General features: G+C 42.4%; 1 protein-coding gene across 1 annotated transcript in view; it reads left to right on the top strand.

Moving 5' to 3' along the window:
* The window catches only part of LOC143768301 (uncharacterized), a 55,475-nt gene extending 34,634 nt beyond the window's left edge, over nucleotides 1-20,841 (top strand). The window contains exons 4-9 of the mRNA XM_077256994.1: nucleotides 4,070-4,219; nucleotides 4,349-4,528; nucleotides 4,612-4,735; nucleotides 4,819-4,916; nucleotides 5,115-5,205; nucleotides 19,095-20,841. Of these exons, the coding sequence (XP_077113109.1) occupies nucleotides 4,070-4,219; nucleotides 4,349-4,528; nucleotides 4,612-4,735; nucleotides 4,819-4,916; nucleotides 5,115-5,205; nucleotides 19,095-20,368 (1,917 nt within the window). The 3' untranslated portion in view covers nucleotides 20,369-20,841. The remainder of the gene's footprint in view (nucleotides 1-4,069; nucleotides 4,220-4,348; nucleotides 4,529-4,611; nucleotides 4,736-4,818; nucleotides 4,917-5,114; nucleotides 5,206-19,094) is intronic.
* The last annotated feature ends 822 nt before the right edge of the window (nucleotides 20,842-21,663 follow it).

Genomic DNA, 21,663 nt, shown 5'->3' with positions numbered 1-21,663 from the left:
TAAACTCATGGTGTGGCCACCATCTTCCCCTGACCTCAACCCTATAGAGAACCTTTGGAGTATCATCAAGCCAAAGATCTAGGAGTGTGGGAGGCCGTTCACATCAAACCAGCAGCTCAGGGAGGGAAGAAATACAAGCAGAAACTCTCCAAAAACTCACAAGTTCAATGGATGCAAGAATTGTGAAGGTGATATCAAAGAAGGGTCCTATGTTACCATGTAACTTGGCCCGTTAGGATGTTTTGGAGTTAAATAGATTTTTTATTCGGTTAATGTGACCTCCTAATGCTGCTAATTCCACAAATGGAATGGAATGGAAGCATTTTCAGTTTTTTAAAACATATCAAATGTTTAGAAATTCTGCTGTGCCTAATAATTTGGAACAGTGCATTTTAAGTTTTTATTCATTGTGGAGATTATACTGTTATCATTGGGAGGTTTCTTCAATAAAATTCGATGTATAGTCTAACGGGTGATTACTTTTATTAGACTGACTGTCATTTGCACCCACCATTTAGGAAAATCCGATAAAAATGTCAGTTGCATAATAATTTGGAACATAGTGTAGTGCTGCACAAACGTTATGGCCCTATAAGATGCTCCATACAGACACTTGCCCCATATAGTGCTGCACAAATGTTGATTATGGCCCCATACAGACACTTGCCCCATATAGTGCTGCACAAACGTTATGACCCCATAAGATTCCCCATACAGACACTTGCCCCATTTGCTGTTGCTGCTATAAAAAAAAATCACATACTCTCCTCTCCGTCGCTCAGGCCCCCGGCACTTTCAATATTCACCTGACCTCATTCCGGTGCCGCTCCATCTTCAGCGTCTTCTGCACTGACGTTCAGGCAGAGGATGCGCACTAACCACGTCACCGTGCCCTCTAACATGAGCGTCACTGCAGAAGACGCTGAAGACGGAGCGGCGCCGGAACGAGGAGCAGGTGAATATCGCGCAGCGCTCCCCTCCCCGTTATACTCACCTGCTCCTGGCGCTGTGCAGTCCCTTCTTCCCGGCGCCGCAGCTTCTTCCTGTACTGAGCGGTCACCGTTACCGCTCATTACAGTAATGAATATGCGGCTCCACCCCTATGGGAGGTGGAGCTGCATATTCATTACTGTAATGAGCGATACCATGTGACCGCTCAGTACAGGAAGAAGCTGGGGAGCCAGGGATCTGCAGGGACCACGCCAGGAGCAGGTGAGTATAATTAGACAGCCCCCGCTCCCCCTCCCCTGCCGACACCTGGGTATGACTCGAGTATAAGCTGAGAGGGGGACTTTCAGCCCCAAAAAATGGGCTGAAAATCTCGGCGTATACTCGAGTATATACGGTATACAGTCATATAGAGAGAGAGAGAAAAAAAAATTGGAACAGCATCAGATACTACCTTAAAGTCATGCAAAGCTTCCCCAGCCAATATTCAAATGGCTTTCAAAATAGGAATAAAAAAAGGAAAACAGCACAAAAAACTAAAAAAAAGTGGACTTTATTGCCCAAACGGCATGGCAACGTTTCGGATATAGTATATATATCCGAAATGTTGCCATGCCGTTTGGGCAATAAAGTCCACTTTTTTTTAGTTTTTTGTGCTGTTTTCTTATATATATATATACATATATATATATATATATATATATATATATATATATTTTTTTTTGTAATACAGAGCTAGATAGCAGAAAAGCCGGTAATTCAATTGCCGGCTTTTGCTATCTCCTTACCAAACCCGACAGGATATGAGACATGGTTACATACAGTAAACCATCTCATATCCTTTATTTTTTTACTTATTCCTCACTACTAATGTTAGTGTCTGTCTGCAAAATTTGGTGGCTCTAGGTATTATAATAAAGGGTTAAATCACGTAAAAAACTAGCGTGGGCTCCCGTGCAATTTTCTCCACCAGCGTGGGAAAGCCAGTGACTGAGGGCAGATATTAATAGCCTAGAGAGGGACCATGGATATTTCCCCCCCCCTGGCTAAAAACATCTGCCCCCAGCCACCCCAGAAAAGTCACATCTGTAAGATGCGCCTATTCTGGCACTTAGCCTCTCTTCCCACTCCCCTGTAGCGGTGGGATATGGGGTAATAAAGGGTTAATGTCACCTTGCTATTGTGACATTAAGCCTGGCTAATAATAGAGAGATGTCAATAAGACACCTATCCATTATTAATCCAATAGTAGTAAAGGGTTAATAATACACACACATTATGAATAAAGTATTTTAATGAAATAAATACACACAAGGGGTTTTAAAATCTTTATTATATGCTTAATCCACCTGAAGACACTTGTTCTGTAAAAAAATAAAAAAGCAACAATATCCCATACCTCTCTGGCGTACAGTCATGTCCGACGCTGTAAATCCATCTGAAGGGGTTAAATACAATTACAACCAGAGCCTGCTAATGCAGCTGTTGTTCCTGGTTGTAAAAACTGGAGAATTAATGGAATGCAGGGGAACATATGAATAGCATATGAACTCTAGCATGGGAAAATAATCTGAAAAATTCACATTTTTTTCCCCATAGACTTGTATTAGCGCCTCATGGCCTTCCGTTTCATCTGTTTTTTGCCGGATCCGACAAAAATTGCCGGTCCAGCGGCTTTACACAACGTACAGAGGAACGTTTTTTTGTTATTATTATTATTATTTATTATTATAGCGCCATTTTTTCCATGGCGCTTTACATGTGAGGAGGGGTGTACATAATAAAAACAAGTACAATAATCTTGAACAATACAAGTCATAACTGGAACAGGAGGAGAGAGGACCCTGCCCGCGAGGGCTCACAATCTACAAGTGATGGGTGAGAATACAGTAGGTGAGGATAGAGCTGGTCGTGCAGTGGTTTGGTCGATCGGTGGTTACTGCAGGTTGTAGGCTTGTCGGAAGAGGTGGGTCTTCAGGTTCTTTTTGAAGGTTTCGATGGTAGGCGAGAGTCTGATGTGTTGTGGTAGAGGGTTCCAGAGTAGGGGTGATACGCGAGAGAAATCTTGTATACGATTGTGGGAAGAGGAGATAAGAGGGGAGTAGAGAAGGAGATCTTGTGAGGATCGGAGGTTGCGTGAGGTTCCAGTGAAAAACCTGACGGCGCCGGAATGGGCGACATCCGGCTTTTCTTACAATGGGCACCGGACACGTCACATGACCGTATCCGGAGTCCGGCTTCTGCCCTGTTCTCTCTCTCTCACTCTCTTTTTACGATTGATGCTGCCTATGCAGCATCAATAGTAAAAAGATATAATGTTAAAAAAAAATTAAAAAAAATAAAAAATTGTGATATTCTCACCTTCTGGCAACCTTTGCGCTCCTTGCGATGCTCCCGGCAGCTCCCGTTCCCAGTGATGCTTTGCGACAATAACCCCAGATGACGTAGCATCACTCGAATCCACTATGCCATCACAGGTCATTGTCGCAAAGCATCACTGAGAACAGGAGCTGCCAGGAGCATCATGACGATCGGGAAGGCTGCGGGGGCCGCCGGAAGGTGAGTATCTGGATCCGGCAGAAAAATCGATCCGGGGTATCAGTTTTTCCACTACTTTTGCCCGATCCAGGAATCTGTCCTGCCGCCGGATTAGATTATACCTGACGGCGTGGAATGGATGTGTGAAAGTAGGTGAAGATGGGAAACTTTATTATAGACAACTGGTGGTGATGGAGTCAGTGACCGACTCTGGCCACATATGTTTCTAGAGCCGTAGTAGAAGATGAAGATGTCGTCCTCATCATGAAGTAGTTATTTCTCATGTCGCGTGTAATGAATATCTCCTGCAGTATTGCTAATGCCGATTCCAGGGTCGGTAAATGAGACGAGAATTAGCGTTATGGAAGATGAGTCTATGAGAAACGTATTCAGCTGCCGACTCCGAGGAGGAAACTGCTTGTTGTCTGTGGCCTAAATATATAGGATTTATTAGTAGATGTAAAGAAGGAAACTAAATCCTGTAAAGTAATAAATCTCCTCATATGTTTCCCTTATTATCTCCAGTAATTGTATTATTACACAGGATTCTTATGATGTTCCATCGGCTCATCTTCTCATTCAGGTCTCTACAATATCGGATCCTCTCAGTGAAGATCTTCTACAAAAGAGAATTGTCCTGATTTACCCATCACAGATGGATATGGACAGAGACAAGATGGCGGAGAGGATATTACACCTCACCCTAGAGATCCTCTTCCGGCTTACTGGAGAGGTGAGAGATTCTGATGACGTCACATTACATCATTCTTATCTATGGGAATAACAGATGGACAGAACTGGAGAGGTGAGGACTCTGGAAATGTCTGTAGTGAGATTTATTAATGTGTCTCTCCATTACCAGGATTACACAGTGGTGAAGAAGACCTCTAGTGATCGCTGTCAGGACCCTGTGTCTGAGGGATGGGGAAGACCCCTGAGCCCAATCACGGGGCCTCCACCTCACCCCCTGATCCATGAGGACATCAATGACCAGAAGATCCTAGAACTCATCTACAAGATGATTGAGCTGCTGACTGGAGAGGTGACAGTGCTGGGAATGCTGGGACATTATACAGTAACACTATGGAGGGATCGGGGGGATGACGGTATCATTGTATGTGTCAGGTTCCTATAAGGTGTCAGGATGTCGCTGTCTATTTCTCCATGGAGGAGTGGGAGTATTTAGAAGGACACAGAGATCTGTACAAGAACGTCATAATGGAGGTTCCCCAGCCCCTCACATCTCCAGGTAATAGACAGGACTAAATACACACGGCCTATAATTATCTGTATGTAAAGAATGAATTCACTCCCTGTATGTGTTTCCTCCAGATCTATCCAGTAAGAGGACAACACCCGAGAGATGTCCCCGTCCTCTTCTTCCACAGGACTGTAACCAAGAAGATCCCAGTGCTCCTCAGGACCATCAGGTAGATGGAGAGAAGGTGTCAGGAGATCTCCCCTATGATGTGTAGACGCCGGTGTAGGTCTTGTGCTCAGTCTTGTTTTATCCACCAGTATTATATGTTTTATACTTGTGTAATGAGAACGGTGGAGATGGCAGGATTAGAGCTGATCATAGATGGGACTTCTCCATCTGTCGGTGACTTTTATAATATTTGTTTCAGGGTGAAGATCTGACCCATATTATTACTACAGAGATATATGTGAGGGGGGATGAGTGGTGTAAAGAGGAGATTCCCACATATGACTACCCAGGTGAGTAGTGACCACTAAATGCAGAGAAGTCACAGATTCTTCTCATCACCGGCTGTGGCTGCTTTATCGGTGGTGTAGTCCGGCCGTATTACCATGATCACCATTTTGCCTCTAGACCACAACATTCTCCTCCACCCAAAACTGTTCAAATGACTTTGGGCATTGAGAGCCCTTTTCTATAGAACTTACAACCTGGTAGATCCACCTACCCCCTGGGTTTAGGAGACGCTGTTACCTGCCCAGATCTGTGAACTATAAAGCCAAATGACAGCGTACGTAGAATGTGCTGACAAGATAGAAAATCACTAGAAGAAAAATATGATGATGGGCCTGTAAGAGAAAGCGGAGGGTAATGATGCTGTTGGCTTCCTAGAACCCTGAGATCTTATCGGATGAATCTCCCTTCTCTCCCTTCTGTGCTGCTGAATGTGATCATATGGTCCCTACAAGACCAGGTCCCGTCTTTCTGGCCAAACTTCACTTTTATGATCGACAACATTAAATGTGCAGTGAGGCCAAGTGTGAATTTCTGGACAATAACAGAGTTTCCCTTTATCCGGACTTTTCACTTTGTATTAAAACCAACTAACTTCCAGGAGGATTGTGATAATCTACATAAACCCATCACACCGGTGCCATGATCTATCTCTGAGCTGTGCGCGGCTGATGGCTGTAATATACATTTATTCCCGCCTGCAGGAGATGTGTTGGCTCCAGCCCTGGTTTCATGGATTCACTCCACCTCATAAATTACATTGTTTTATCCTAAGAAATTCAGATTACTGCACAATCTCTCCTGAAATGGGGAGCAATATTATTTTCTCTAATCTTCTGGTCAGGATTCATAGTAGCTCCAATGGTCCACCATAAATGAGTGCAACTCTGGTTTACTGCTGTGTAATCTGTTGGGTAATCTGTATTTGTAGTTTTCAGTTAGTGAGATTCTCGTGCTCTGGGGCGGGGCTGTGGGCGGGGCTTTATGTGCTGCCCTGATTACATATTCATCTGTATTGGCTTATGAGAGGTCGCTGATCCCTCACTGACTTGCCCCCCATGTTACATAATGCATATAATATTGTGGCTAATGGGAGGCTTAGAAAAGAAAAACATATGCATTAGGTAAAAATGGGGGCAGGTCAGTGAGGGATCAGCGACCTGTGATAAGCCAATACAGATGAATATGTAATCAGAGCACCACATAAAGCTCCGCCCACAGCCCCGCCCACAGCCCCACATAAAGCCCCACCCACAGCCCCGCCCCAAAGCATGAGAATCTCATTAACTGAAAACTACAAATGCAGATTAAACAACAACCACAAGACGGATTTCATCACCAGGTATCGGTGTAATCAGTATAACGGCACCGACCTGACAGTGTCTGTAGTCACTGAGCACAATCCTGCTGACAGGTTCCCTATAAGACATCTCCGCTCTGCACTATTATACACAGTTCTCTATAAATGTGTAATATTTCTTCTTGAAACTCATCTGACAGAAAATATTGGAGCTTCCGATAGTTTAGACTGTGAAGTCACCGAGCCCCGCGCTCTAATTACCCCAGAGAGGTTTCACCACTAGCTCCTCATTTATTACTGATGGAGACTGTTCAGTTTGAGCATTTCAGTAGATGTTATTGTCTATAGTCGGTTTCTGATTACAGTAGTGTCCACAATACTCTGATTTATCCTCTTCCCGCAGCCAGTTTTGTGTTCTTAATCCGGCCCCATTTTTACAATCTGACGTGGTCACTTTATGTGGTGATAACTTTGGATTTATTCACAATAGATAATAGAAAACAAATGGATCTTACAAAGTATTTCCCAAGTTCTCACAATACCCTACATACGATTGTACACTACTCTCTGGGCACACGGCAGTGTTCAGAAGGGAAGGAGCACCATTTAGCTGTTTGAATGCAGATCTAGCTGGAATAGTTTGCAGACACAATGTATTGGGATCACTGTTCGTGGTCAACTGGCAGCTCAAAAGATCTCCACCATGAACATGCTTGGCACTATCTTCTCTGCTTTCCATATCCCAAGGATTGCCTTGCTCATCGCCCTTTAACACCATTACATGGATCTGGACTTACACTGGGACCCCTAGGCTTGGACCATGGTGTTACCTGCTATTCTGTGGTATTAGATGGCAAGAAGAATAGTCAGGTAGCTGGGTCAGAACCAGAAGGACAGAATACAGAATCAGAAGACACAGGAGTAGTCAGTAAACGGGCCACGGTCACAGCAGTAAACAAATACACAAGCCGCAAGCTGAGCACAGAGGACTGAACCAGAGGAGAACAACGCTGTTTCTGGCAGATTCCGGCCATGTGCTTTGAGCTTTAGTAGGGTGTGGTACTTTCCAATTGGCTGAAGTAGGGAGCAGATTACTCCAGCTGGACAGCAGGAACAGATCCCAGATGAGATTGGACACACCATATGCAGAAGCCCTAATATGACTAAATGACAGAAAACCAGAAGAGGCGAAATCCTCATAAAGTGATTCCATTTTATAAATTAATTCACTGAGGGTTATAATCTATACATATGTGGTCAAAATTGTAGGTACCCCTCATTTAATGACAGAAAAACCCACAATGGTCACAGAAATAACTTGAATCTGACAAAAGTAATAAGAAATAAAAGATCTATGAAAATGAACAAATGAAAGTCAGACATTGTTTTTCAACCATGCTTCCACAGAATTTAAAAAATAAATAATAGAACTTATGAAACAGGCTACAAAAATGATGGTACCCCTGAAAATAATGTGACAAAAGGGACATGTTAAATCGCGGTGTGTCCACTAACTAGCATCACAGGGGTCTACAATCTTGGAATCAGTGAGTGGCCTGTATATAAGGCTACAGATACTCACTGTGCTGTGTGGTGACATGGTGTGTATGACACTCAACATGGACCAGAGGAAGCGAAGGAAAGAGTTGTCTCAGGAGATTAGAAAGAAAATTATAGACAAACATGTTAAAGGTAAAAGTTATAAGACCATCTCCAAGCAGCTTGATGTTCCTGTGACTACAGTTGTACATACTATTCAGAAATTTAAGCTCCGTGGAACTGTAGCCAACCTCCCTGGACGTGGCCGCAGGAGGAAAATTGGTGACAAATCAAAGAGACGGATAATACTGTAACAAAAGAGTCCAGAAAATTAAAGGTGAACTTCAAGCTTAAGGAACATCAGTGTCAGATCACACCATCCATCGTATGAGCCAAAGTGGACTTCATGGGAGATGACCAAGGAGGACATAATTGTTGGAAAAAAAAATAATAAAAAAGCCAGACTGAAATTTGCCAAACTACATGTTGACAAGCCACAAAGCTTCTGAGAGAATGTCCTATGGACAGATGAGACAAAAATGGAACTTTTTGGCAAGGCACATCAGCTCTATGTTCACAGATGGAAAAATGAAGCATATCAAGAAAAGAACACTGTCCCTACTGTGAAAGATGGAGGAGGCTCTGTTATGTTCTTGAATACAGAGAAGAAAAAAAAACACTAAAATTGAGCTTAACTTGAGTTGGTACACATGCAGAGGTTAAACGCATGTTCACATTGGCCACAAAGCATTAAAACCTACAAGAGAAAAAAAGTAAGCAAAAACCCTGATATAACCAGGTAAAAAAGCAAAAGAGTATTTAAATAAGAGTTTTTAGTAATACTGTTTTTTGATAAAAAAAAAATAGCACAAAAGCCATCCCACCTCGTCAAGGTAACTCTGATCGGGACAGTCCTGCACTGTCTAATATTAAAACCTTACCATGTGTCAATGTTGACCTCGGTGTGAATAAGGGCAGACAAAAGGACTGGGCCCAACCAGTGAAACACCAGACTGAGGAAGCCTTATATATAATCTAAAGCTCAGAAACAGGGAGGCCACACCCCGGCTTGCAACAATACAGAGAAAAAACAAACACAAAAATTGAGCTTAACTTGAGTTGGTACACATGCAGAGGTTAAACGCATGTTCACATTGGCCACAATGCATTAAAACCTACAAGAGAAAAAAAGTAAGCAAAAACCCGGATATAACTAAGTAAAAAAGCAAAAGTGCATTTAAATAACACAGAGTTTTGTTATGTTCTTGGGCTGCTTTGCTGCATCTGGCACAGGAGGTCTAGAATCTGTGCAGGGTACAATGAAATCTCAAGACTATCAAGGGATTCTAGAGAGAAATGTGCTGCCCAGTGTCAGAAAGCTTGGTCTCAGTCGCAGGTCATGGGGCTTGCAACAGGATAATGACCCAAAACACACAGCTAAAAACACCCAAAAATGGCTAAGAGGAAAACATTGGACTATTCTGAAGTGGCCTTCTATGAGCCCTGACCTAAATCCTATTGAACATCTTTAGAAAGAGCTGAAACATGCTGTCTGAAAAAGACAACCTTCATACACGAAACAACTGGAGCAGTTTGCTCTTGAGGAGTGGGTCAAAATATCTTTCGAGAGGTGCAGAAGTCTCATTGACAGTTACAGGAATCTTTTGATTGCAGTGATTTCCTCAAAAGGTTGTGCAACAAAATATTAACTCTTTTGCTCCAGAGCCTGTTTTCAAATTTTCAAAATTTAAATTTTTATGCCCTTAAATCAGTCATATCACACAAAGTAGTTAATAGATAACATTTCCCACATGTCTACTTTACATCAGCACAATTTTGGAAACATTTTTTTTTTATTATTATTATTGTTATTTATTTATATAGCACCATTAATTCCATGGTGCTGTACATGAGAAAGGGGTTACGTACAGAGTTATAGTTATCGTTTACAATGACAGACTGGTACAGAGAGCTGAGGACCCTGTCCTTGCGGACTTACATTCTACGTGATACTGGGCAAGAGACAGAAGGTCGGGGGTGCGGTGGCTCTGGTGGCGGTGAGGCGGCAGCTCGGGTGGCTAGTGAGGTGGTAGCTCGGGTGGTTATTGCAGGCTGTAAGCTTTTCTGAAGAGATGGGTTTTCAGGTTCCGTCTGAAGGATCCGAGGGTGGTGGATAATCGGATGTGTTGAGGCGTGGAATTCCAGAGGATGGGGGATATTCTGGAGAAATCTTGGAGGTGGTTGTGTGAGGAACGAATAAGTGTGGAGGAGAGTAGGAAGTCTTGGGAGGATCGAAGATTACGTGAGGGGAGATATTGGGAGATTAGTTCAGAGATATAGGGAGGGGACAGGTTGTGGATGGCTTTGTAGATCAGTGTTAGTAGTTTGAACTGGATTCGTTGGGGAACTGGGAGCCAGTGGAGGGATTTGCAAAGGGGAGAAGCAGGGGAGTACTGAGGAGAGAGGTGGATTAGCCAGGCAGCAGAGTTGAGGACAGACTGGAGTGGTGCAAGGGAGTTAGTGGGGAGGCCACAGAGGAGGGTGTTGCAGTAATCGAGGCGGGAGATGATTAGGGCATGCACAAGAGTTTTAGTAGATTGTGGGGTGAGGAAGGGACGGATTCTGGCAATATGTTTGAGTTGGAGGCAACAGGAGGTGGCAAGAGTTTGGATGTGCGGTTTGAAAGACAGGGCAGAGTCGAGAGTTACCTCGAGGCAGCGGATTTCAGGTGCGGGAGACAGCGTGATGCCGTTTACCATAATTGATAGATCAGGTAGGGGGGATACGCGAGATGGGGGAAAGATGATGAGTTTGGTTTTGTCTCCATTGAGTTTTAGGAAGCGAGAGTTTAAGAAGGAGGATATGGCTGATAGACACTCTGGGATTCTGGACAGCAGAGAGGTGACATCTGGGCCAGAGAGGTAGATCTGAGTGTCATCCGCATACAAGTGGTACTGGAAGCCATAGGACTTTATGAGTTGTCCTAGGCCAAGGGTATAGATGGAGAAAAGTAGGGGCCCTAGGACAGAGCCTTGAGGGACTCCAACAGAGAGCGGGCGGGATGAGGAGGTAGTGTGGGAGTGGGAAATGCTAAATGTGCGGTCAGAAAGGTATGAAGCAATCCAGGACAGGGCAAGGCCTTTGATGCCAAGGGAAGAAAGAATCTGTAGCAGTGGGCAGTGGTCGACTGTTTTGAAAGCAGAGGACAGGTCGAGAAGGAGGAGGATGGAGAACTGTCTGTTAGCTTTGGCTGTGAGTAAGTCATTAGTAATTTTGGTCAGAGCAGTTTCGGTGGAGTGGTGGGGGCGGAAGCCAGATTGGAGGTTGTCAAGGAGAGAGATGAGAGGTGGGAGGAAAGTTGAGCATGGCCATGCTGCTCAAGGAGTTTGGAAGCAAACGGGAGCAGTGATATGGGGCGATAGCTGGGCATAGCAGTTGGGTCAAGGTTAGTTTTTTTGACGATGGGTGTGATGGTGGCATGTTTGAAGGCAGAGGGGAAGGAACCAGAAGATAACGATAGGTTGAAGAGATGGGTTAGGGCTGGAATGAGCATGTTAGTGAGGTTGGGTAGCAGGTGGGAAGGGATGGGGTCAAGTGCACAGGTGGTGAGGTGTGATTTGGAAAGGAGTCGAGTAAGTTCTTCAGTGATGTTGGAGAGGGAAGCTATTAGGGAAGGGAAGAGGTCTGGTATATGGAGTGGCTGAGGTGGTGGACAAGTAAAGGTTTGCCTTGTTTGGTCGATCTTGTTTTTGAAGTAGGTGGCAAAGTCCTCGGCAGAGATGAGGGGAGTTGGAGGTGGCAGTGGTGGGCGTAGGAGAGAGTTAAATGTGCTGAACAGTTGTTTTGGCTTGTAGGATAGTGAGGATACAAGGTTAGTGAAATAGGTCTGTTTAACAGACGTGAGGGCTAGTTTGAAGGCAAGTGTAGCTTGTTTGAAAGCGGTGAAGTCGTCTGGCAGGAGTGTTTTCTTCCAATGCCACTCCGTGACCCTGGATGCTTGTCGGAGATTTTTGGTGAGGTTGTTATGCCAGGGTTGCCTATTGATGTGTCGCACTTTGCCATGCATGAGAGGGGCGATTGAGTCTATGGCTGATGTGAGGGTGGAGTTATAGAAAGTGGTGGCGCTGTCCGTGTCGTGGAGTGAGGATATGGAGGACAGGGGTAGAAGAGAGTCTGAGAGTCTTTGAATGTCTAGGTGTGCAAGGTTTCAGCGAGGATGTGGTAGGGGCTGGGCATGGGGGGCGGGTGAGGAGGACAAGGATGAGAATGTGAGTAGATGGTGGTCAGATAGGGGGAAGGGAGAGGTTGTGAGATTAGATAAGGAACAGAGGCGGGTGAAGATGAGGTCTAGTGTATGACCATCTGTGTGGGTGGCTGTGGAGGACCACTGAGTGAGTCCAAAGGATGAAGTAAGGGCCAGTAGCTTGTAGGCTGCTGGCTGGCGGGTGTCAGTAGGGATATTAGGAAGTTATAAGGGTTAAAAGTTGACCGGCGATTTTTTTTTTCATTTCTACAATAAAATTGACAAAACCATTTTATTAGGGACCACATCACATTTGAAGTGAGCTTTGGGGGGGTCAATATGACTGAAAATACCCAGAAGAGACACCATTCTAAAAACTGCACCCCTCAAGGTGCTCAAAACCACAATCAAGAAGTTTAACCCTTCAGGTGCTTCACAGGAATGAATGGAATGTGTAAGGAAAAAATAAACATTTACTTTCACAAAAAATTTCCTTTAGATGTAATTTCTTTTACTTTCGCACGGGGACCAGGAGAAAGTGGACCATACATTTTGTTCTGCAATTTGTCCTGAACATGCCGATACCCCATATGTGGGGGAAATCTTCTGGTTGAATGAATGGCAGGGCTCAGAAGAGAAGGAGTGCGATTTGACTTTTTGAATGTAAAATATGTTGGAATAATTAGCGGTTGACATGTCGCGTCTTGAGAGCCCCTGATGTGCCTAAACAGTGGAAACACCCCACAAGTAACACCATTTTAGAAACTAGACCCCTTAGGGACCTTATCCAGATTTGTATTGAGCACCTTGAACCCGAACCCACAGGTGCTTCACAGAAGTTTATAACGTAGAGTCGTGGAAATAAAAAAAAATAACATTTTTCACAAATCTTTTTAGCTCCATATTTTGCATTTTCATAAGGGTAACAAAGAGAAATTGTTCCATACAATTTGTTGTGAAATTTCGTCTGAGCACACCGATACCCCATATGTGGGGTACTACTGTTTGGGTGCATAGCAGAGCTCAGAATGGAAGAAGCACCATAATGGAGAGCAGATTTTGCTGGAATTTGTGGGCGACAAGTCACATAGTCAGAGCCCATGAGGTGTCTAAACAGTGGAAACCCCCAATAAGGGACCCCATTTTGGAAACTAGACCCCCCAAGGAACTTACCTAGATGTGTGTTGGGCACTTTGAACCTCCAAGTGCTTCACAGAAGTTAATTACGTAGAGTCGTGAAAATAAAATATATTTTTTTCCACAAAAAATTGTTTTTGCCCTCATTTTTTTCCAAAGGGTAACAGGAGAACGTTGTTGAGCAATTTGTCCTGAGTATGCTGACACCCCATATGTGGGGGTAAACCACTGTTTAGGCGCATGGCAGAGCTCAGAAGGGAAGGAGCCCTCTATTGAAGAGCAGATTTTGCTGGAATTGTTTGTGGGTGACATGTCACATTGTCAGAGCCCCTGAGGTGCCAGAACAGCATAAGCCCCAAAAGTGACGCATTTTACAAAATACTTCCCTGAATGAATTCTTCTAGTAGTGCAGTGAGCATACTGACACCACAGCTGTTCCATAGAAAATTATACCATTGGGCAGTGAAGAAAAAATAATTACATTTTTACCACTAAAATGTCTTAATCCCAGATTTTACATGGGAAAATAGGTAGATACGTAAATGATCACTACACCCATAGATGAATTCGCAGAGGGGTGTCATTTCCAAAATGGGGTCATAACATGGGGGGGGGGGGATTCTTCTGCTATGGCACTTCGGAGAGCCACTAAGTGCCAGAACAACAGAATCCCCCTGAAGTGACCCCATTTTGGAAATGACACCCCTCTGGGAATTCATCTATGGATATAGTGACCATTTTCACTACATGGATGATTTCCAGAAACATATAGTGGAAGTTTTAGAGCAAAAATTGCAAAAGTGTCATTGTAGTGCCCAATATATTGTGCCCAGCTTGTCTCTGGAGACATCCCCCCACCTACCCCCGGAAATTGTTAAGCTGGCTCTACTCCAATGTGTCTGTCACTAAATAAGCCAAATGCTTGAATGTCAAAACAGTGTAAAAACGTGGTTCTGTGTGGAAGATTATAAATCAGTCATGGAGGCATAAGGCCGGCAATGATGGGCATTGTGGGCAATAATAGCGGGTATCATGCCTCATTCCTCTCTTGGAACATACACGACATCTTCTCTGGAGGTTCTTTCTTGTTTCAGTTGCAGAAATTTTGTGCAATAAAATGTCGCTCAGTGAGTCTTCTGACATCCTCACATTCTAAAGGATTGGCGGGGACAACATTTTCAAAAACAAGATTTTCAATGACATTTTCCTGATAATCAAGGAAAGTATCTGCATTTCCGGCTTTTTTGTATGACACATAAGAATTATATGTGGCCACCTGAAACAAATAAATGACTAACTTTTTATATTTGTTGTAATTAGTGATGAGCGAATATACTCGTTGCTCGGGTTTTCCTCAGCACGCTCTGGTGATCTCCGAGTATTTGTTAGTGTTCGGAGATTCAGTTTTCATCGCAGCAGCTGAATAATTTACAGCTAGTAGCCAGCCTGAGTACATGTGGGGGGTTGGCTGGTTGCTAGGGAATCCCCACATGTAATCAAGCTGTCTAGTAGCTGTAAATCATTCAGCTGCAGCGATGAAAACTAAATCTCTGAACATTAAGAAATTCTCGGAGACCACCCGAGTGTGCTCTGGAAAACCAGAGCAACGAGTATATTCGCTCATCACTAGTTGTAATCAATGACAAACACAAGTTTTGGAGTAGTGGATCGCTGTTGATCTGCAGTGGCCCTTGTGGCATCTGTGTGGATTGAGCTCAGGATAAAAATATCTTTATCCTTATACTTAAGGGCAAGCAGCTCTCCATTACGTAAAGCCCCTGACTGCCCCTTTCAGACCTTTTCATTGATCAATTATTGTGGAAACCCCTGACAGTTTTTGTGAATGGTCCCACAAGCTCCCATGTTATGTTCAACCAAGCTTTTAAATAGGGGTATATTGGTTTAGAAGTTGTCAACATACAGATTGTAGCCTTTTTTATAAAAATGGAGTTAAAAATGGTTTTTCCAGATGTCCTCAGATAAGTAGGGCAACCTGGTGGGTTTACTTGACTATCTTTCCCCTCATAAATGCGAAAAGCTGATGTGTATCCGGTTGAACTGTCACACATTTTATAGAGGTTTATTCCAAACCTTGCCCTCTTAGAAGGAATAAATTGCTTGAGGTGCAGTCTTCCTTTGAATTTTACAAGAGATTCATCAATGGAAATGTTTTCTGTTGTGGTGTAAAGCTTTAAGAACTTTTCTGTCAAGTCTTCGATGATGGGTCTGATTATGAATAGTCTGTCATGTTCTGGGGCATTTCTGGGCGGGCATTGACTATGGTCGTTAAAATGCCAAAATCTCATGAGCATTTCATAACGGGTCCTAGGAAGAATGGCAGAAAACATTGGGGTGGCTTGAACAGGGCTGATGGACCAATAGGACCGAATGCTCATTTTTTTAACAGGCCCCATAGCCAATGTAAGTCCTAAAAAAGTTTTCATTTCTAGGACATTAGTTGGTGTCCATAAATTTGACCTAGCAAAATAGAATCGCGAATTCTGGCTGATGAATTGGGATGCATATAATTTTGTTTGTAGGGCCATATGCTCTAGGAAGCTAATAGAAAACTCTGACGTGATGTGACTGACATGACCAAATTATTGTCGAGTCAATTGAGAAAATCCTAATTCTTTAGCCTAACCCTATCAGTAACCCTAACTTTAGCCCCAAAGCTAACCCTTACTATAGCACTAACCCTAACCTGCCTTATCTGTTTTTTTTACTTTATAACAAGATTGCTCACTGACACAGCTGTTGCCAGCAGCACTTCTAACACTATTTCTCCTCTAATCTCTCACTGACAGGAGATCTGAGGAGAAACAGCGTTTTTATGAGGCAGATCGCCCGGGAAAGTTCGTTGCTACAACAAACTTTCCTAGTGATTTGTCTCATTGGCTGGTGACTGACTTCATCAGGACATGAACCAATCAGATCTCGATGAGGTTGGGGGTCACAGTAAGCGTTGTGCGCTGGAATCGTTATAAGGTACGTGGGGGTCCCAATGAGCACAAAACCGCCAACCGTAGACAATCGGTAGATAAACGTCGGTGCTAGCAGGGCTTTGTGCAGCGCTGATGTTTATCTACCATTGACGGTAACGAAGCGGTTAAGTTAAGGGTACCATCATTTCTCTCCAGGCCATTTTCATTAGTTTTATTTTTTTTTTAATTCTGTGGAAGCATGGTTGAAAAGCAATGTCTGACTTAAATTTGGTCATTTTCATAGATTTTTAATTTATTATTACTAATAAACGTAGTAAAAATAATCCCAAAATATTATTTAACTACGGAAATAGTAAGAAACTAAAAAATGATAGTGTTGGCCCCCTTAAAAATAGTCTGGGTGAAATGGTGGAGGAGGATGAGGAAAAAGCCAATCTGCTAAATGACTTTTTTTCATCAGTATTTACACAAGAAAATCCCATGGCAGACAATATGACTAGTGATAACAAAAATTCCCCATTAAGTCTCACCTGCTTAACCCATCAGGAAGTACGGCGGCGTCTAAAATTGACAAATCTCCGGGCCCGGATGGGATCCACCCCCGAGTACTGCAGGAACTAAGTACAGTCATTGATAGACCATTATTATTAATCTTTAAAGAGTCCATAATAACAGGGTCTGTACCACAGGACTGGCGTATAGCAAATGTGGGGCCAATATTCAAAAAGGGGACAAAAACTGAACTCGGAAATTATAGGCCAGTAAGCTTAACCTCTACTGTGGGTAAAATCCTGGAGGGCATTCTAAGGGATGCTATACTGGAGTATCTGAGGAGGAATAACCTCATGACCCAGTATCAACACGGGTTTACTAGGGACCGTTCATGTCAGACTAATTTGATCAGCTTCTATGAAGAGGTAAGTTCCGGACTGGACCAAGGGAGCCCAGTAGACGTAGAGTATATGGACTTTTCAAAAGCTTTTGATACGGTGCCACACAAAATGTTGATACATAAAATGAGAATAATGGGGATAGGGGAAAATATGTGTAAGTGGGTTAAGAGCTGGCTCAGTGATAGGAAACAAAGGGTGGTTATTAATGGAGCACACTTGGACTGGGTCGCGGTTAGTAGAGGGGTACCACAGGGGTCAGTATTGGGCCCTCTTTTTAACATATTTATTAATGATCTTGTAGGGGGCATGCAGAGTGGAATTTCAATATTTTCAGATGACACTATTCTCTGCAGGGTAATCAATACAGAGGAGGACAATTTTATATTACAGGATGATTTATGTAAACTAGAAGCTTGGGCTGATAAATGGCAAATGAGCTTTAATGGGGATAAATGTAAGGTCATGCACTTGGGTAGAAGTAATAAGATGTATAACTATGTGCTTAATTCTAAAACTCTGGGCAAAACTGTCAATGAAAAAGACCTGGGAGTATGGGTGGATGACAAACTCACATTTAGTGACCAGTGTCAGGTAGCTGCTACAAAGGCAAATAAAATAATGGGATGCATTAAAAGAGGCATAGATGCTCATGAGGAGAACATAATTTTACCTCTATACAAGTCACTAGTGCGACCACACTTAGAATACTGTGCAAAGTTCTGGTCTCCGGTGTATAAGAAATACATAGCTGAACTAGAGCGGGTACAGAGAAGAGCGACCAAGGTTATTAGAGGACTGGGGGGTCTGCAATACCAAGATAGGTTATTACACTTGGGGCTATTTAGTTTGGAAAAACGAAGGCTAAGGGGTGATCTTATGTTAATGTATAAATATATGAGGGGACAGTACAAAGACCTTTCTGATGATCTTTTTAATCATAGACCTGAGACAAGGACATGGGGGCATCCTCTACGTCTGGAGGAAAGAAGGATTAAGCATAATCACAGACGCGGATTCTTTACTGTAAGAGCAGTGAGACTATGGAATACTCTGCCGTATGATGTTGTAATGAGTATAATGTTACAGGGTATATATACTAGATTCCTTGTTAGGGTGTTGATCCAGGGAACTAGTCTGATTGCCGTATGTGGGGTCGGGAAGGAATTTTTTTCCCCATGGTGGAGCTTACTCTTACCACATGGTTTTTTTTTGCCTTCCCCTGGATCAACATGTTAGGGCATGTTAGGTTAGGCTATGGGTTGAACTAGATGGACTTACAGTCTTCCTTCAACCTTAATAACTATGTTATTATGTTAATATGTTTTGTCAGATTTTGCTCCAGGAGATATACATCGCAAATTAAGTAGATTCTTCTCACTATATAATATTGCTAAATACAGGAATCCTAAATGTGGTTTGCGCACACCGCCAGACTCTGAAGTGAGAGCAGATTTTGCAGGATTAGTTTATAGAAACTCTGCTACTGTTCATCAGCCTTTGAGCCAATAATAGTGTGGAAACCTTTGTTTTTCCATTGACAGATGATGGACCTGAGTGGGGATTGTTTTTTGTGAGATGAGAATTGGTATTATTTGTGCCTACATAACATTGATTGGTTTCTTTTTATTCGATGTTTGGGAGGTAGAATGAACAAACAGTTGAACACCACACACTACTGGTTCATCCAACAAGGTTTTCTATTAGACTGTGAACTGTCATTTTCTTGGTAAATAATTTTTTTTGCATAGCTTGTCATTTTTAATTTTGCAGTTTAAGTAGAAATGTTCAATAATATAAAACTCAAGGATATCTTATTAAAAAATGTTTTTTATCTTAGCAGATGACTGTACCAGGAGATCAGAGGGACAGCTAACATCTTCAGTTTTTAAATGTGATGATCTTGAGACCCTACAAGATGCAACTGAAGGGATTGATATTACTTCAGATCTATCATCATCCATTCACAGCAATGATCTGTCATCTGATCCTATGAAGCAGGTCCCATCTTCTGATTCATTATTGACTACTAAGGATAATCAAAGTCACACAAGAGGCATTCAAAAACAAACTGCTCCTAAAGCAAAGAAGTCATTTTCATGTTCAGAATGTGGGAAATGTTTTAACAAGAAATCCAATTTGGTTAATCACCATAGAACTCACACAGGGGAGAAGCCTTTTTCCTGTTCAGAATGTGGGAAATGTTTTAACAGGAAAGGGAGTCTAGTTAGTCACCAGAGAACTCACACAGGGGAGAAGCCTTTTTCCTGTTCAGAATGTGGGAAATGTTTTAAATGGAAAATAAATCTTGATCGCCATGAAAGAACCCACACAGCGGAGAAGCCTTTTTCCTGTTCAGAATGTGGGAAATGTTTTAACTATAAATGGCATCTTGTTAATCACCAGAGAACTCACACAGGGGAGAAGCCTTTTTCATGTTCAGAATGTGGGAAATGTTTTAACCAAAAATCAGATTTGGTTAATCACCAGAGAACTCACACAGGGGAGAAGCCTTTTTCATGTTCAGAATGTGGGAAATGTTTTGCACGTAAGTCAAATTTTGTTAACCACCAGAGAGCTCACATAGGGGAGAAGCCTTTTTCCTGTTCAGAATGTGAGAAATGTTTTAACCAAAAATCAGATTTGGTTAATCACCAGAGAACTCACACAGGGGAGAAGCCTTTTTCATGTTCAGAATGTGGGAAATGTTTTGCACGTAAGTCACATTTTGTTAACCACCAGAGAGCTCACATAAGGGAGAAGCCTTTTTCCTGTTCAGAATGTGGGCAATGTTTTATCCAGAAATGGCATCTTGTTAGTCACCAGAGAACTCACACAGGGGAGAAGACTTTTTCCTGTTCAGAATGTGGGAAATGTTTTAACCAGAAATGGCATCTTGTTGGTCACCAGAGAACTCACACAGGGGAGAAGCCTTTTTCCTGTTCAGAGTGTGGGAAATGTTTTAACCAGAAATGGCATCTTGTTAGTCACCAGAGAACTCACACAGGGGAGAAACCTTTTTCCTGTTCAGATTGTGGGAAAAGTTTTAACCAGAAAGGGAATCTTGTTAGTCACCAGAGAACTCACACAGGGGAGAAACCTTTTTCCTGTTGAGATTGTGGGAAATATTTTAAGCAGAAAGCTCTTCTTGTTAGACATCAGAGCAATCACACAGAGGAGAAGCCTTTTTCATTTTCTTAATGTGTGAAATATTTTATTTGGAAATCAGCTGTTATAAACTTCAGAGACGTCACATAGGGGAGAAGCCTTTTTATGGTCATAATGTTGGAATAGTTTTAACCAAAATTGAATCTTCTTAAATTAATTGTCTCTTGTCATTCCTCATGTTTGCTGACAAAAGGATAAAACTAAACTTTAATAATTCCAAATGTAAAACTATACCCATAATTCACCCCCTGAAGTTTAGTCAGTAGGTGACTAATACAAAAAAACATGTACCTCACAGTTCAGTATATAGGGTGAGGTGATGTATACACACTCACTCTCCAAGCTTCTCATTTCTACGGGTTTCATCGTCCACACCAAAGGCGACTCATCAGGAGACTATTTAATATTGACCTATATTCAAGCGAGACTAGACAAAAAAAAAAATAAAATCAGGTGTCATGTTATCCGGAACAGTCAGAAAACCAGCCACATATTGGCAGATCCCAGACCTCAAACTATATACTTCGTAAGTTTATAAGCCACTCCAGTGTCAGGAATAGATAGTATGTGACAATACAGTATAATTCTTGTGTTTTCCTCCTATAGGGACTGCCCTAGTTTGGTATTGTAACAGCTGTTAATTAGTAGTACAGACAAATTGTCCTAGACTAAACTCCGTTTTCAGACGGCCCAATATGTACCACTCAGGGAAAACTTACCTGCTCCAAAGATCAATAGCAGCTTCTAACTAATGGCCATGCTGCGGTCTGTCAAGGAATGAGTGCAATATCGTTATAAAGACTGGGGATGTGTGCAATCATAATGTCTGGAAGATCGGTGCCATTATTTAGTATGAATATGCAGATTATCTCTGGAAGTTAACTGTTCCCTGAATGGGGAGCTGAGGGCCTTTGAATGGTTGAAATTACTAGATAAATAAGTGGTCACAACTGAGATAAGTGGGATGGTATAACATTAATGGCAGGTATAGAAGCTGCAATAAAGTTGAGCTGTCTTTTGGGGAGGGGGGATTGTTGGGGTTGATGGAAAATGAGAAAATTTGTATGTAACAAATTGAAAAGTTATTGAAATGTAATGCTCTTTGTTTATTCTTAATAAAAACCTATTTAAATAAAAAAAAAAAAAAGTTAAGTGTTCCCTGAGCGGTATATACTATCTTTTCACATACTGTCTATTCCTGACACTAGAGTGGCGTACAAACTTACGAAGTATATAGTTTG

The sequence above is a fragment of the Ranitomeya variabilis genome, chromosome 4 (assembly GCF_051348905.1).
Source record: "Ranitomeya variabilis isolate aRanVar5 chromosome 4, aRanVar5.hap1, whole genome shotgun sequence".
Taxonomy (NCBI): Eukaryota; Metazoa; Chordata; class Amphibia; order Anura; family Dendrobatidae; genus Ranitomeya; species Ranitomeya variabilis.
The sequence above is the reverse complement of the archived record's forward strand: the minus strand, read 5'-3'. Positions and strand labels throughout refer to the sequence as shown.